An 18,468-nucleotide genomic window follows, 5' to 3' on the forward strand; every position below is an offset into this window, starting at 1 on the left:
TAGGAGCGATTTCACCTTTATAAGCCAAAATATCCACAATTTAGGTCTTCAATCATTTCACAAGGCATAATTAGGTCATCTTCAAGGCCAGGGACCAGTTAGCAAGCCTTCAACAAAATTTTAATCAAAACTTACCTAGGCAAGAATACACAATTCCATCATCAAAATGCTAACACTTAGACATAGCTTGAATTTGCCTCAAAATCCTGATTAGACCTAACCTGAGACATACCTAACCTCCTGACAGGCTCATCCTATTTCAAAATTGCAACCTTCGGGAGGATGCTTAATAATCTTCAAAATTTGACTGGACATCGGTCTGAAAATATCCAAAAGAAACCCCTAAGGCTTAACCCTAGTCCAGAAAACTCACTTACTTAATCAATACCCTAAAAGCAGAGAGAAGAACAAGCAAAACAAAAGCAAAAAGAGGGGGTCCCCATTTGGATGGGGCGATGTGTGAAATGGTCACAACACCTTGCTATTAATTTTTTATTTCGTCTCCTTTTTGCTAGGTTTCATTTGTATTTTTCTAAAAGAATATGGCTTTTGCAAGTATAACTAGTGGCAAACTAGGGGATCCTTGCTAAAAACATGGGACACGAGGTGCAAGGCAAGGAGAGGTTATTTGTATCTATTGCACCAAGCCTATGAACAGTGGCATAAATCAACTCAAAAATCACCTTGCATGGATCCCTTGTCAAGATGTTACACCATGTATAGTAGTTAGTCAAAAGGTTGAGAAAGCGAAAGAACTCCTAGTAGTATATGAGCAAAGGAAAGCAACAAATAAAAAGGCAATGGTAGCCCCAATCCCAATTTTCAGTTCTAAAAGGTCACGTGGAGATATGGGGATCTCTTCTTCAATTGGGTCACGGATACGAGGATCAAGAAGTGTGGACAAACATAGTTCTAGATTTTGTGTTCCTTGTAACACTCCTAGTGCGCAACTTGTTGGTTGAAAATTTTGTACACTTGGGGAAATATACAAAATTGTGGTTTCAACTACAGCACACGAGTAAAAACTCTCCTAATTAAGGGAAGGCTCCCCCTATCTAACTACAACTTGGAAAATAAAATTGGATGGGACAGCAATCTTTCTTCTTTTTTCAAGAAAGACAATATCCTTTTTCTCTTCACAGAAAAGGATAGCGATTGAATAACAGCAGTAACCACTTTCAAGTAAAATGAGAGAAAGGAAGTGAAGTTTCCTGAAAGCTCAAAGACTCCCGTCACTTCCTTCGGGACGGGACAGGAATATCAAGCTCAAAGACTTGACTATTGGAAGTCCTATCTACCCTTTGCTATACTAAATTTTACAACGAATAAAAGATAACAGCTCAAAGACTGGAATAATCTATTCTTTTAACACAAAGACAAGAACTAATGCAAGCTCAAAGACTTGCTGCTATTTCTTATCAAACAGTAATTTTCCTCAAGAATAGACGCAAGCTCAAAGACTTGCTGCTCCTTCTAGAGATTTTTCCTATTTTAATTAATCTTCTCTACTTGCAGCTCAAAGACTTCAAATCAGATTGGACTAAGCTCCTTTAGAAACACTTGGCATAGAAGAAATAAAAGATTCAAACTCAAACATGTAGCTCAAAGACTCAAAACTTGAGTAGTCCTTCTTTATTATTTCTTCAAAAACTTTCAATCCACATACATAAGCTCAAAGACTTCTTGCTGTAAATTTGGCAAAGTTTTTGCTTGCTTTCCAAAAGATATATTTACAATGGACCTCTCAAGTATTTATAGAAGAGGAGCCTTGAGAAAAAGGTGGGAGGATCCTAACTAACTTGAGAGATTCTCTTAACCACCAAGACTCCTTCAATAAATAACTGAGACTTCATTAATTAACTAAGAGTTACTCTAACTAACTAAGACTTATTCCAACTACAGTCCTAATCGGACATAACTTGTAGTTGCCTTACATGTAATTACAAAAGTACAAGTAATGTGTAACTTGTATTTTACAAAAATTACTTTTACATGTAACTTGTCAAAACGAAATTACAACTAAAGATTACGAAAGAGAGAAAATTCAACTAAGTGTTGAAAAACACTTAGGTTGCCTTTTGTGAAGACATGAATCCTTGAAATTTCCGGATGCTCGCTTGTAGTTCCTCGGGATTCGGTTCATGAGTGTTCTTAGCAACTACCATAGTCTTCACAATAGTGTCGTGACAGCGAAGGAGCGCGGAATTGTCTCTATCCAGGATGGACTGGATTTCATGCAAAAAGGCTTGATGTTTCATCAATGCTTGAATTGAAACTGCCGAGAATTGTTCACTCCTCCATTCACCATGAATCCTCATCTGTAAGTCCGCAAGAACTTCTTCTTCTGGAATTAGCTCTCCATCCTGACTTACTATATTGCAAGAGGCCCTTTCACAATGTGAGACAATACCTTGATAAACTTCATTCCGGAATCTCCTTGCATCACTGATCTCTTCGATGAGGGACTTAAGAACAAGGGTTTTGTTTTCCATGAGTTCCTCAAATTCCAAGTACATGACCCTGGAAGAGATGATGGTGTGCTCCTGCAAAATACTCAGCTGTTGTTGGGGCATGGTACGCCAGATTGCCAGACTTTTCTCAACACTTTCCAGATTCTTTTTGAAAGTGTTAGAAGTCTGATCCAATTTCTCCTCAATGGTTTCCAGCTTAGACATTATTTGAAAAATGTCTTTTATCACTTGCACGCATTGATCATGAAGGTGATCAATCCAGGAATCCAGTGCTTGTACTTTTTGAGCAGCCCTTTCTACTCCACGAATCGATTCTTGGGAACCGGAAGAACCTATGGAGTTACTCCCTTCAGCAGCAGGTTTTGTGATTTTATTGATGGCTGCCATGAGCTGTCGGTTTTCTTCTTCTAGCTTGTCTTTCTTTGCAAGAAGATCGTCACACCTTTGCACTAGTGAAGCAACAGAAAACTGAGCATCATGTTTAATGACTTCATGTGTTTGCTTGCCCAATTCTACCCTTGTAACCTTATAATCAGCAGCTGACATTTCATCAAGTGGTTTATCTGCAATAGGTTCCACAATTTCAGCTACTTTCATCTTGTTGCTATCAACAGTTACCCTGGAAATAGTCTTCGCCTTCTTAGCAACTTTGGATCTGGACTGTTTGAGTTGCTGGTAGTCGAAGGCATCAGGTGAGATCTCTTGCTTCTTTCTTTTCGGGGTGAAAGAACTAAGCCATGGAGGCAAAGTCATCAACTCACTTCCTGTAACAGCTGTAGGCAAAGGAGAAGCAGTTTCTGTTTGAATCACTGTGGTCACCCTGGGAGGAATATCTGTTTGAATAGCGACTATGTTTTGCTCAGTTACCAACGGACATGAAGATTGCCTCATGAATTCTTCAAAACCAGAAGTGGAAGTATCAATTTCTGATAACTGAATGCAAGTGGGATTATCTTCAGGAACTTCCAACACACATTCTCGTTGTTGCTCAGGAGAAGGCCCGTATGCTGAAATGGGAACTGCGTTCTGAGGAGACTCATCAATGAGCAAATCAGGAGGAGAAAGAGGCGTCTCAATAGAAACTGGAGGAATGACCTCATGAGGCGTGTCTGAAACTGGAGACTTAGGCGCATCATCAGATTGCTGCCCCTCTTCTGGATTATCCAGATCGATCACCCGAACATGGAACCGTGATTTCTCCTTCCCACGAGTAGTTGTCTCCTCAGGAGGAAGCACTACTGCACGACTAACTCGTAACTTGATCCTTGTGCTTGAAGATGAAGCACCCTCCTTATTATCAATCTGAATCTCAGACTTTCGTCCAAGAGGCCCTGTAGAATCATCTTCTTTACCAACCTTGATTTTGATAAGTCTAACAGCATTGCTTTTCAACCATGCGTTAGTGTTGGCCAAGATAGGCTGAAATCTGTCAAGAATGGAGACGCACTCTTTATGTGACCATTGGATCAAAGGAAGTGGAGCTTCCTCAACCCTCCGTGAAGTGTATTCAGGATCAAGTATACGCCCATCATCAATCATCCCTTGTGGGATATCTGCCAAGTTCAAGTCAACAATTTGCTCAACAGTGAGCCTGCAGTAATCCATCTTCAGGACTTCAGCTTCTGTGCGGAGATCTGCCCAGATGTCTTCAATGCGATGAACATGTACAAAGGATTTTTTGATCTTTTCCTTCATACCTCTATAATCAAAATCAGCTCTAGGTTTGAACCTCTTAAGCTTGATTTCCTGCAATTCAACCTCCATGGCCTTAGCCTTCACAGATGTGACAAGGGAGTATCGACCAATTTTCAACGGATTTGTGCTGGAGATCCCCATTCCAACCTTGTGTCTAGCAGACTGAAGAGTATGAACAGCCATAATTTGTTTACCCAACTCCATAAGAATTATCCTATCGGTCGGGTATATTGGTAGCATGTATGGTTGTCCATCATAGCACCCAATCCTCATGTAGGTGAAGGTGGGAAATTGCAGGAATAAGCACCCATACTCAGATACCTTGACCCATGCCTCATCTGATACTCGCTTATTTCTGAGATCCATGTCAAACTGACACATAAAATATCCAAAGAATGCGTCTTGGACTCTTCTAAAATGTAGTCTGCTAGGTTTCAAAGGCAGCTGGTCATAATATTCCCAAACTGGTATGAGAGAGCGATCACCCTTGGTAGAAAGACCTGGAAAGTGTCTAAGTGATGCTGCTAAATATACCAAATAAGAATTCATAAAGAAGGTCATAGTGGTAGGAATCGCTGCAAGTTGTTCGCACAAAGCATCGCTGATGATTTCACCCCATGAAATGTGATGCGACTGCCGTATGAACATGATGAATTGATACATCCATGGCTCAAAGACATTAGAGTGCTCAAGGCCTAACATTCTGCTGAGAAGAGTGATGGTGTCTCCTATCTCCCACTTGAAATCACAACGGTACAACTTTGCCCATCTTGAGAAGGAAGGACGTGGCTCATGAATCCACCTATTGATGTGGCGCTTGCAATCTTTTTCTCTTTTCACATAATACTCTGCTGCACTTTCTTTGGTGATTTCCATGTAAACAGGTGCAGGAGGTATTTTGAAGACCTTCTCGATTGTATCCGCATCAAGACGAATTATGGCTTCACCATCATCATTTTTTATGACTCTTGACTCTTTGTCAAAATGATGGGCGCATGCAAGAACAAATTCAGGTTCTAGGGCAGCCACTGGGAAAGAAGACGCATGATGGATATGGCTGTCCAACAGCCGCTGCAAGTTGTTATCCTGTGGATCTTCTACCCTGTGAATGAATTCTGCCATATCAACATGCCCTATTTCTGTGTCCCTGATGCGATCCAATGGCGAGGAGACCTGGGAAGGTGTAACCTCATTCTGGTATTTATCATATTTGTATTTCATTTTCTTTGGAGTTGGCGATGCCGGCAAATCTGACATTAATTGCGAACCTGGAATGCTGTGATGAAGACTTAAAAGGGTTAAGGCCACATCATAATCAGCTGCAAATATCATTCTTTCTTTTTTCAAATGGGTAAAACTTCGATCTCTGAATTTCACGGTTTTGTGAGAAGAAGAGAGAAGACATGTAGAAATGGGAAAATCTTGACTTTGACCAATTTCGGATCTTGGGGGAATTTTCGCAAGTATACAAGTTGGAAAGTACATACATGCAATCGGGATTTTAAAACCCGAATACAAGTATACTTGTAAATTCGAAAATGGAGAAACGGATGAAAAATGGGATTTTGACTTGCGGGAAATGATGGAAATGGAAAGTGCGGATATGGGGAACGTGAATGGATAGAAATGGGAATATCCGGGATAGTCATTTTCATGAAAATGGGAAGATCTTTTCAACATGTAATCTGGTTTTCAAAACACGAATTTGCAAGAGAGAGGTATTTCACATTTTTCAAGCTTGGAAATTTAACCAAAAATGATTAAATTTCTCAACCGTAAGGGAAGAACAACACATGTGAAGAATGCAATTAATAACAAAAAAAAAATGAAGAAAACATGAAAATAAAAAGAAGAGAAGAAAGGAAGAACATACCTTGATTGGAAAATCAAAATGCTTCTCCAACAATGCAATACTTCTTGAGATGAAGAAGCAAAACTGAACTTTTAAACCCTTATCACGTTTTTGTGAAAATGCCCCCAAAAATGGTAGCAATCTTAAACTTGCAAGAGTAAAATGCCAATGAAAGTGTTCATTTCAAGTTTGTTGCAGCAAAACGATCAAGGTATTTGCTAAAGCAATAATACCAAAGGTGTTTGAAGAGGTATCAATGCCAAAAAACGCAGCCAAGAGAGTCACGTTTTTGTGAAAAAACGTGGCATTCATTACACATTCAATGCACCATTAAATGGTGCGAACCTGCTCTTACCCTCCACGCCTTAGGAAGAAAGGCCAAAACGATTTAGGAGTGTGGGCAACATTGAAGATTTAACCGCTCAAATCGTGGCATTCATGAGGCACGTTAAAAAAAACGCAGTTGCTGTTTCTTAGGGTAAAAACCAGCGGATTTGTCTTTGAAATGGCATGATAGATGTCAAAAAATGCAAGAAGATCGGATGCAAGCTCAAAACGCCCCCATCATCCAACGATTCATCCACGAATTTCGCCTTGAAAAAGTCCAAAATCGCTTCATTCTTGCATTTCGGGTTTTGAAAAATGAATGACAAGTTCGATTTTCTTCAAAAGGAAGCAAATCGGGTTTTAAACATAAAATGACAAGTTCGATTTTCTCCTTTTTCCTTTTCATGCTCAAAATCGGGTTTTAAATATAAAACAACAAGTTTAAAATTTCACTTTTCACTCATTAAGCCAAAATCGGGTTTTTTTGGACAAATGACAAGTTTAAAAATTGTCAAAAATGAACTTTATGTTAAAATCGGGTTTTAAAAGACAAACTGCAAGTTTAAAAATACTTGTAAGGGGGAAATAAAATCCCTACAACAAGTATTAAACACTTGCACACATGTAATGGGGATTTAAAATCCCTATTACATGTAAAACCCATTAAAGTAGGGGTTTTTTGGACAAACTGCAAGTTTACTTGCAGTTGAGCTAAAAAACCCCTATTTTAACTAAAAATGACCAAAAAACAACAAAAAGATAAAAACATTAAATGGGAAACTTAAAATAAATTACAAGTGACATATTTGAAATAAAAAATGCACATGTAAGTGATCAAAAATTCCCCTACAAAGACCACAACAAAGAATATCATTAAAACTTGCATTTTGAAGAAAATTCTCCACCTGCAGTCTGGGTTTTAAAACCCGAAATTGAAGGAAAGGCATGGCAAACGAACCCAGAATTGGACGAAATTTGAAACGTAGTTCGAGAATGGACTGAGGATTAAGCTAGTCCAAGGATTAGTCAAAATTTTGCCTCGGGAAGCGTGCCATAGAGTAATAATTTTCATTTTTCATAAAAATTCCATCGTAGTGGTCCTTCATTTTTGGAAACAAAAATGAGGACAACACAACTTTCATTGGAAGGTACTACATGGAATGAAGAATTGCAAAATGAGGCAAAGTTGGCATGTGCAAGATTTGGGTACTTTAATAGTATTCCATTCAATGTTGCTTCTAGTCCTTATTGGGAACAATAGACCTGTGTATTGACCATGGCAAGTTACGGGTTCAAGGCCCCATGTCGTCATGAATTGAGTGGGCCATTATTGTAAATGAAGTTCAAAACACATGTTGACTAGCAAAAGAACAATAGAAAATTTGGGAAAAGAAAGGTTGCACCATTTTATCTAAACGATGGATGGCAAAAATAGGACACTCGACAACTTTTTAGTGGCTTCATGGGGACAACTAGTATTTTAAAAATCAATTGATGCCTCCAATGAAATAAAAAATGCAGAGACCTTGTGCAACACATTGGATGAGGTGGCGATAGAGGTGGGAATGAAAACGATCATTTAAATTGTGACTCACATGTATTTGCATATGTGGCAGTCAGTAAACTTCTAGAGGCAAGGCACCCAACATTATTTTGGAGCCCTCGCTTCCCATCGTCTTGACCTAATCCTTGAGGACATGGGGAAACTAAGTTAGGTGATGAATATGGTTGAAAATGCAAGGAATAATATCACAAAGTACATCTACGACCACACATGGGTCCTAAATCTTATGAGAGAGCATGTTGATGGTAAGGATCTCATGCGATTAGGAGTCGCACACTTTGCTACTAATTTCCTCACCTTGCAAAGTATATTAGCTACAATGCCCAACCTTAAGCACATGTTTGTTAAGGCTGAAGGAAAAAAAGGTTGTAAAGACCATTTTTTCTGATAGATTTCCCAAAGTCTGCTAGAGATCATCAATGTAATTTTTCAAACTTCGATTTCTATTTATTTTTTTATTTTCTAATATTACACTTTGTTGATTTTGTTAAATTTTGATAATTAGGTGTTATAACTGTTGGTTAGGGTTCTATAATTGGTGGATCGGGGTCAAAAACCCATGGAATATCTATATGAAGCCATGGATAAGGCCAAAAAAATGGTTCAACATTTGTATGGGTGAAACAAGATCAAATATGAAGCCATATGGTGCATAATTGAACAAAGGTAGAGCCAACATCTCCACCAACATATTCATGTTGTTGCCTACTATTTGAAACCCGAGTCTTATGTCTCCCCTACTTTTAAAGCAAACACAAAGGTTCTTCTTGGCCTCAACACATGTATAAAGTATAAAGCTAAGGGAGCATTGTTTTCTTCAAATTTTTGCGTTTGTAGGAAAGCCACTCTGCAGCCAGGTCAAAAAAACATGTGCTTAATTTTAATTTACTATTTATTTTAATTTTTAAGTTTGCTAAAATCCTTACTAAGTTTTAAATGGCAATTCTTATCCTTTGCAAATTTATGGTGAGAAGATTATGGTGCCACAATGCCTATTCTTCAAAAGCTTTCCATCTACATTTTTGAGTGCTACATATGAGGAGGCAGAAAGCAAGGTTGGTCAGCCATTAGGAGCAAGTTCCTCACGTACATAGCTTGGTCCTATCACTATGATTGAGGCACCTGTTGAGGCTCCCGTTAAGGATATCACAGCTATACCATCCACTTTAGCAACACCCACATAACAACAACAAAACCTTTTGAGCTTTAGTTGTAGACAAAATTTATGATTTATAATTTTTAATACTGAAACTTGAAGTTCATATGTATTCAAAGGTTGAACATGTTTTTCGGTCTATGATATGTTTTAAACTCAAATTTTGATTTACATATGATGGAAATTAGGAATATGTTCTACAAATTCAGTATGTATGTATCATTTTGAAGAATATTTTTAAAAATTATGAATTTTGAAATGCTTGATGAATTTGCCAAGTTATTGTCAGAGTCCCGATTTTTTAAAAATCTCGGGTCTGTTGAGTTATTGCCAAGTCCGAGTTTTTCAACAATGTTTGTAACAATGACCATTCTTTCTTGTAATTCAACCATGTAGACCAACCTACACAAATAGTTTATCTTACCCCTCGACTCAAGAATATTAAATCCTCTTAAACTTTTTCCATGATTTAATTTAAATAGCTATATTTATCCACCAGATGAGATCCTCCTAAGATAACCATATTGAAGCCTCTAGCATCGGCCTCATCAAAGATCAGATGTACATAGCTATTTCTGTAAACCAGCTTCATTAGAATTAACACTAGGAGTAAAAGTGAGAAAAAATTACCTATTCTGAAATAACAAACGTAATATGAAAACAATAGTGCATAGGATTCAACCAAGAATACAAGAAGCTCAACTGTCCTCATCCTGATGAGAAACAAAGCATGTTGTCCCCATGTTGTCCTTAAGGCCTCAAGAAATGAAAAGCATCCTATCTTAAACTCTTATAGGATGATAAGACCTAGGTTTTCCAACCTGATTTGAACACAATCTCTCAAGGAGATGATGAACCCGTTGCACTCCATGACAATTTTTAAAACTTTATCCATTTCATCTTTACTTTTTCTTCTGCTTAGGATACAATCTCAAATCACTTACCATTATTAAGACTTAAGTTGTTAAAAATGCCTTGTTTTGAGACGGCAGAGTCTTCTGTACCTTTCATCCTTTTGGCTATGAACAAGTGATCTTTATGAGTTTTTATGCAGAAGAAAATAACAGATGCATGAGAATAACAAGAGCTCAACAAGAGAAAATGCTTTGAGCAGATATCACTCACATTTATGCTCAGCCAATCTAATTCATGTTCTTGCAAAGGTTTATAAGCCTTCTAAAAATGTTTGGGAAAAATAAGTATTGAACTCAAGTTGCAGGATCAACAAAGTTTCTTTTCAGAAATAGCTCTTAGATGTCATACTGCGTGCCTGTTTTTGACTTCAGGATGCAGGGTGACATCAGATCCATCTGCCTTTGAATATTCACATGTATATTTATCGAATCAATGTCAGAACTAATTGCATGAACACACTCAGTAGTCAAATAGTGTTGACTGGATTGGAAGTCAATTTAAATTTCTAAAAGAAAATTCTAAATTATGCATATCTTTTGTCATTTCTCCAGATGATTTCTGTCTCGGAAACTGTGACCATTTCGAAGTTTTGTGCAACTTGGCTTCAAATTATTAAATATTAAGATTTGCTAGGGAATGTATCTTAATAGTAGAAGTAAAGGGCTCTTAGACACGTTGAGCACTAGTATTACAGACAGAAAAAATTGAATGAAATCATGTAAAACATGAAACGTGGTTGAAGCTTAAAAGGTATGTAATGTAGTGTCAGAACTGACAATGGCAATCATTAGAATCACCTGGGCCCTCCTCTTGCTTGTATATGACGTCCACACAAAAAAAGTGTGATGGAGAATACAAATAAACAATGAAAGGACTAGTCTCTTAAACTAACTACCATAAAAACTATGGTACCCTAGGCAAACACAATTAAATGCTGGCAGTGAAGAGTCGGTAGAAAATAGGTATTTACTCAGAACTTGCAGCAAAACTCTTAACAATATACACCTATATTTTTTGGCAATGACACCATCTCTAACAAAGATGCAGGATTTTGAAAATACAAAAAATTGGCATATTTATAGCTGATTGAGTAACAGGGATGTTTGAGAAATCCACACAGCCCAAAGAGCTGATATTGAATTATGAGAGTGTATTCCTAAAAATAAGGTAAAAGCATGTAGATAATTAAATCAAGGGACTAAATATATCAAATCCCAATCACATGAACTGCAACCAACAAGGAAACTGCATTCAAAATTGAAAAGCTTTCACTCAAGAGAAGTGATTTCACTGCCTGCCAGGAATAAACTTGTGTTAATTATCAATAAAAATGAAATGAATCGTTTATTTTTACTGTATTTTGAAATAACCATAAATTATACTAAATGGATGGTAGAGACTAGAGAGTATGGTACGTTAGGGAATATTTTCCATAAGAAAGAGATGACTTGAACATAAAGATGAAATAACATTCCTGACTATGGACACAATATAATATTGGGAGAAAGCTTTCTATATTGAATGAATTTACTACTTAACATGCATTTATTAATAAAATTTTATCTACCTACAATATTAGATCAATGTATCTCCTAAATCCATATGCCTCTCAGTACATTGCTCCCACACACTTTCTTATATTATTCAACATAGGTGTATGAGGTTTTCTACAACCAAACAAGTGCATTTAGAGTGGAAGAGTATTTGGATTGCAACCTCCATCCCAATCTCTTTTAGAAAAGTCAGAAAATTTATTGATGTTAACATGCAAAACAGAAATATCCTAAGAAACTTAAATATTTTTGAGAAGGAATGTATACCGAATGCATCACCTAATTTACCTAAGAATAGAAGTTTGCAAAGGGAAGCCAAAATGAACAGTTGCAGAACTACAATCAGAGCCATCTAAATTCTCCACCATGGATAAAACTGACTTGGAGCAGTTGCTATGGAGAGTTATACTTTATGTCATGCAATACTCTCCAATAGCCTTAATGAAATAATAGAGTTAGAGGCCATGTAACTTGGGGATGCATCCCCAGCCAAGTTGGGGCTGTCCCCACTCGGAAACATCCTGGGGACCTAGGGACGGGTCGGAACATCCCCCTGCCGTCCCCAAAAATCTGCAAAAATAGGAAACATCCCGGGGACATCTGAGGAAATGCAAGAAATGCCAAGGGATGGCTAGCCATCCCTAGGGTGGACAGGGGATGTCTGGACGTCCCCGACCATCCTGAGGACGGCTACCCTTCCTCTATGGCCCAGCAACAATATGTTTCATTAAAAAAAACACAAAAGCAATGAAAAATAATGGGCAGAAATATATTCACTGAAATCTGGAGTTTTTGACAAAATAAATATTTATCATTCAAATTTTATAGAAAATCTCCTAGTTATTAAAAAGTGTGATATTTAAATAGAATGTAGAAATGCAGCTCTTTATCTGCATAAACATAGAGGTCTGTCTTCTTAAAATGAATACAGAATCATACATGAATATCAGAAAAAGTCAAAAGGATGAAGTTTACTTCTTTGTCAATGACATATGACGCAAGACGAATAAGATGTGGATGGATCTTCTAGTTATTAAATCAGAAATGACCTGCAATCTGCATCTAACCAAAGCAGTTTTAACAGAAGGAAAAATTCATAGCTTGTGAGAAGCAAGCTACAAGCCAAACAAAATAGAAGAGTAGGACAATTATATGAGTACCAAAGAAATTCTGTTATTATAGGCATTTTGTTATTATATAATATACTTGCACATTGTCAATGAATACAATTAAATTTTGTTAAACTTAATTTGTTTGTCGCTTTCTATGAAACGAAAATCTCAATTGAACTCTAATATTATGTGCTGAGGTTCTATGATGTATATGATGATTGCCTTATCAATGCTATCATATGAATATTTAAAATTTTCTATATTTTTTAAATTTTCCTTATTTTTATGATAGCCATCCCCTAAAAATGGCCTCACTCCCGTCCCCATCCCCGTCCTGGAAACTTGGGGTAACATAGATTAGAGGCAAAGAAATCATCCATACTGGGATAACAGTTTTGTGACCTCTCAAAAGAAATTACATATTTCTTTCATTTTATAAGTATCCTGATTGGTAGATGGTTGTAGAAAATTGCAAACCTTTTAGGAAAAAAGAAAAGATCTATAAGTGATTAGTGATAGATCATCACTGGCTAGTGATAACAATTTCAAAATCCATCTGTTTGTATTATAATTTATTGGTTTGTCAGGCTTAACTGAAAACATTTTCAGGTCCTCTGTTATGATGCTGAGATTTCCACTGAGTAAATGCTTTGATAAAAACAATGCAAGTTAGGATCACTGTTTACATCCAGAATTTCATCTTTCATAATGAAAAAAATCATTTTGGTGTACTACAGCAACATAAACATAGTAAATGTTTGGAAGTGTCTCACCTGAACAATTACTATTCCTAAACCAACCCACTTGCAAGAGTCAATATTGCTTTCTATGAATTCTTTAATATTTTCAAACTCTCCAGTTGGATCATCGGGAATGTCCTGTAAAGAAGAAAAACATTAGACAGATTTAGCTTTAAAACATTGTTAAACATGGTCTTGAAGATAAAAATTGTTTATTTTATTCTTTCACATAAAATAACGCACCTTGTCCCATTGAGGATTGAAGAATATGTCTCCCACAAAAGCTGCTTCCAGTAAAATAAGAAGAAAAACAAGCACTGTGTACTGTTGCATTATTAAGGATTTGTAGAAATCGAACTTTGTAGCAAATGAGAGAAAATTATAGGAATACACGAAATTCTGAAATTTCAAATGAACAAACCGAGCCAAATAGTTCTCATAGATAAGTCAAAACTGAAAAGAGTCTACAGGATAAGATAAGAAATCTTTTGTCTTCAAACACTCATATTCTGTGTCCATTTCTTCCCATATTGACCTAAAGCTTTTGCCCACTCAAAACAGACTTTGAAAAGCAATTAGAGATGTGTTAGCATCTTCACTTTCCTCGGTACCACAGTTTCTTGATAGACTTGTATGCTAAGTGGATCTCTTTGGCTTGTAAATAGTTTCTTCCTGGTCTTATTGCATATCTGCTGATGTGCAACGTGTGTATATAATCCTTCTATTAAATGTTTCCTCAAGGAATGTTTGCCATACGCTATTATACTACAAAGTACAAACAACATTACTGTATAGTCACAAGAACTTTTTTGTAAAAACAACTTTTTCGAGTTTACTGCACCTAATTGCATCCCTTAGAAATTTGTACCAAGGTCCTTAAAGATACTAAAAGAGGGTTTTAGATCGTTTCTGCCAAGCTGAAATAACTAACAGCTACATAAATGACTCAACTTTAGACAATGCTTCAAAGATCAACAGTAAATACAACATAGACTAGATATCAAGTCTCCATACGCATGTATGAAAAACAGTGTTGATAAAATCATTTCTGGTTTACACTAGTGCAGCTTCAAATAGGCAGAAGAAAAAAGCAGTGTAATTAATTTGAAATTCCTCCACAAAATATTAGATAATATTGATGCCCTTTTTCCCATTCCTGCATTATGCTCAGAGAGTTGTACACTTTTCGATCCCTCTGCGTGTTTTCTTAATTCTGGTTCCCATATTAAAGCAACAATCTCGTATCATCTGATCCTTTATAAAATCCTAAAGTGTCTGCAGGACAATTGATTTGTGCAATCTAGGGACATGACGTCTGCAAGACAATTGATTTCTGCAGTCTCGGGACTTGTCCAAGATGCAGTGAGGTAGTCATCTCACATTCATTTGGCTTTCAGAAATATATTTGGCTTGATTAAACTTGAACATCATCTACAATGCTGATTAGAGAACTTTTCCTTAACAAATTGGAGTGTTTCTGCAATATCCTCATTGAATATTATTTTTCCGGATCAAACGCTTGGAATACTTACTACTAGAGACATTTCTTCTATTATCCATCTAGTTATAATCCGAATCTACTGCATGTTCTGAAGTTCTTCGTTTATTCCAGACAGCTCTGTATGTTATGATCTCGTGCATATTCAAGAAAGTTACATTTCTACATCTAGTTGATTGTAGGCTGCAACCAATATATATTTGGTTCTAAAAGGATAAAATGAAATTGGTTTATACAGATACTGTAAATTGTTTTTGGTATGGAAGGTCATCAGCTCAGTCCCCTAGAACTCGATTACCATACACATAGAAGACAACATAAACCACAACGACATGGGTGTAAAAGATGTGTACATCGTGGGCAGATGGGGTTTCCGTCAGATTTTTCATCGTGTTTTAGAATTTAAAGCGAGTCCCAATTTTTCAATCTGAATAAACGAAAAATTATTCATGCCAGGATACACAGCAAAGACAGCACCAATTGGTAGTTTCTGCAGCAATGTGACCAGAGCAAGAAACCACACAAACAATGATGCCAATTCCCATAAATGTATAGATAAACCTGTCATTTGTTTAATCATTTTTTATCATTATCTCATATATCACCTGAAAAAACATGTATGTATGAGAACGGTAACTCTCTAAAAAAAATAACTTGAACCTACATGATATAATCATGATAGTTACTTACCATGGGGCTGGAAGATCAATTCCAAGTGCAGCACTAGATGTAAATGAATTGGGTATGTAGTTGTGAAAAGAATCCCACTGACGGAGCATCCACGCTGAATAAATGATCATGGCTGCTCCAAAGAATGTCTGAAAAAAATTCAAAATGTTCAATATAAAAGCTATGAATCCTCTGCACCCCATGTTGTTGTAACGGTCCTCGGATTTCAAAGATCTGTCCAACAGCACAAAAATCAGTTGAGATTACAATTTTTCAAATAAATGAATGTTCGAAAATCAATTTTGACTTATGTTCCTGGATTAAGATGCATTATACCCAATTGAGACGGAGTGAAATTGAGAACCAAATTGATGAAAAGGGCTAAATAGTAAAGAATGAACCCAACAAATTTTCGCTGGACTGCTGATCTGGATAGCATATATTGTAAGCTAGATTCGTGAGATTGCCATACGCTTTGCTAAATCTGGAGATGACTTTCGCAGAGAATTGAATTAAATAAAGAGAACCCGATGTTCGGTATTCGGACAAAAACTATACATCTCCACTCCTCCATCTATAGATTCAAATAAGTAGTAATAATAGTAATTATTAATATTATTTTTATTTTTTAAAATTCAGCCGGCATTTGAATTGCCCGGCAAGTAAAGTGAATTAAAAATGTAAGTTTTATATTATATTTTCTATTAGGTTGAGAGATGTAATTATAGTGGTGGAAGAAAAGATCATATATTTTAAAATATATATTAATTCTTAATAAATAAAATAAGTGTCACGTAGTGGCGAGTATTTGTCTTTATAGTATTGTAATAAAAATATCTGTTGTAATTCTTAATTATTATTATTTTGAACTACTGTTCATTGTCAAAAATGTTAAAGGGGATTTGATTTGGGGTGGTTTAGTAAAACTTTTTGATGGCCGAATAGGTGACTCTTTTTGGCAGACTTAAGTTGTGCAAGAGTAAGAACCTACCTTAATCCAGAAACAACTTTCGATCTACCTTAATATCGACATTGAGGGGGATTCTTTAAATGTGGTGAGAGCAGTGATGAAAAAATCTGCACCAAGTTGGAAATATTAAATGTGGATTGATGGAATTTGTAAATTATTAAGAGAGGTTGGAGAACATTTGATCACACGCATTAATCATTAAGCAAATAGAGAAGTGGACTTCTTCTTGAACCATGCAATCGACCAAAGCGTACCAAAGGGATGACAAGTAATCAATGTTGAGATAAGGAATGAGGATGCCTCCATTGCGCAGTTTTGAATTTGGGTAGGGTCATATTCGACAAGGAGTCGACACAATCAAACAAGGACAATTTGAATCCATTGCTATTCATGCTCTCAGATCACTAACAAGTTAAATACATGTTAGGGATTGACTTTGAGTGCGGATTGTGGAACTGGTATAATGGCAAGCTTGAAGAGGAAACAAGATTTCATCTCACTCCCAACTACAAGTGTAGCTACAAGCAAAAGTCAGTCAATGATTAGTTAAATGAGGTTTATTCTTTTGTGGGGGGTGTTGAAGAAGATGTTATCAGATTCATTATTGAGGAAAAGAATCTGTTGAGGGTGCACATTCACATGTTGAGATCTTGGAGAGGTATGTCTACAACATAGTTCACACGACAAGGAATCAAAAATACATGGTGAATAACATCAAATGATTGGTGAATCCGTAATTAAAAAACATGGCTCTAGATGTGGTGAAAGACATTTTGTTGGACCCTGAATCAGGGCTTATTGGTGAATCCGCAATTAAAAAACATGGCTCTAGATGTGGTGAAAGACATTTCATTGGACCCTGAATCAGGGCTTATTGGTGATGCAATCTATCTCAAAGCTTGAAAGGAGAGTGAACAACTAAAGGAGATTGTTGAAGTGGAGGCTCTTGGAGATAGTAGAATGGATACATATGCCTATCTCGTACACTTCAATGATGAAGCTTTATCCTCAACATAGATCGAATGACTTCAAAAAATCATCGAAGCTATTCAAGTTCCAATGCATACTCTCTATGAATAAATATGTAACCCATTTTTTTTAGTAGCAATTTGTTGAAATTATTTTTTTTGAATTATTGTTATTTTAAAATTAGATTATTTCAACTGTATTTTTGTAATATTAACTATAACTCTCAATCCAATAAAATAACTATAATATAATATAAACATTATAGTGAAAATATACATTTTTCTTATAAATAAAATTAAAATTAATTATAAAATCTACATAATTATAATTATAATAACAAAATAGTCTTCAGACATGTAGTGTCGTGGTTTAAACACTTCGTTGGTGAAGCAGACACCAAGGTTCAAATCTCTGTTGGGCCATTGTGCTTGCAAGGCCTTGTGCCTTCGCTGGGCAATTGTGCTCGCGGATTTGAACAAGTGAAGTGTGGGGATGAGGTCCCCCATTTGTGGCCTCACTGGTTCATAGCTTCGGGTCAAAAGCATTCACGTGGAACCAAAGGGCGTGTCGTGCCAGCGTCACCGATCACGTTAGAAAGTTTACTGGGCATAGTTTTAAAAAAAAATTATAATAACAAAATTAGTCCAAAACTTAATTATTAATTATTAGTTTAAGATTATATATTATTTTAATTATATTTATATAATATTAATTATATTTATATAATATTAATTATATTTGATCTTAATAAAATAACTATTAATAATTATAAAATTATATAATATAAACAATAAAGTGAAAATAGGTATTTTTTAATATCTAAATGAAAAATATTTAAATTAGTGATTAAATATTATAAAATTATATTGTATAAATTAAAATGATTAAAAATAAAATTATGATTTTCATAAAGTATTAATAAAAGAAGAATGATTTAAAAAAATTATAGAAAATTATAATTATAAAAGATACTCATT

General features: G+C 35.9%; 1 protein-coding gene across 2 annotated transcripts in view; it reads right to left on the minus strand.

Annotated features, from left to right (window-relative positions):
- Nucleotides 1-16,110, minus strand: part of LOC131073401 (tetraspanin-20) — a 77,890-nt gene extending 61,780 nt beyond the window's left edge. Inside the window, exons 1-5 of one of the 2 annotated variants that reach the window (XM_058009845.1) lie at nucleotides 15,959-16,110; nucleotides 15,574-15,786; nucleotides 15,345-15,444; nucleotides 13,629-13,709; nucleotides 13,419-13,523 (exon numbers count right to left, since the gene is read on the minus strand). In XM_058009845.1, coding sequence (XP_057865828.1) covers nucleotides 13,419-13,523; nucleotides 13,629-13,709; nucleotides 15,345-15,444; nucleotides 15,574-15,755 — 468 coding nt within the window. In that variant the 5' untranslated portion in view covers nucleotides 15,756-15,786; nucleotides 15,959-16,110. Of the gene's footprint in view, nucleotides 1-13,418; nucleotides 13,524-13,628; nucleotides 13,710-15,344; nucleotides 15,445-15,573; nucleotides 15,787-15,888 lie in introns of both variants that reach the window. The other variant, XM_058009844.1, reaches the window with a different exon arrangement.
- Between the last annotated feature and the right edge of the window lie 2,358 nt (nucleotides 16,111-18,468).

This window comes from Cryptomeria japonica, chromosome 10 (assembly GCF_030272615.1).
Source record: "Cryptomeria japonica chromosome 10, Sugi_1.0, whole genome shotgun sequence".
NCBI classification, from domain to species: Eukaryota; Viridiplantae; Streptophyta; class Pinopsida; order Cupressales; family Cupressaceae; genus Cryptomeria; species Cryptomeria japonica.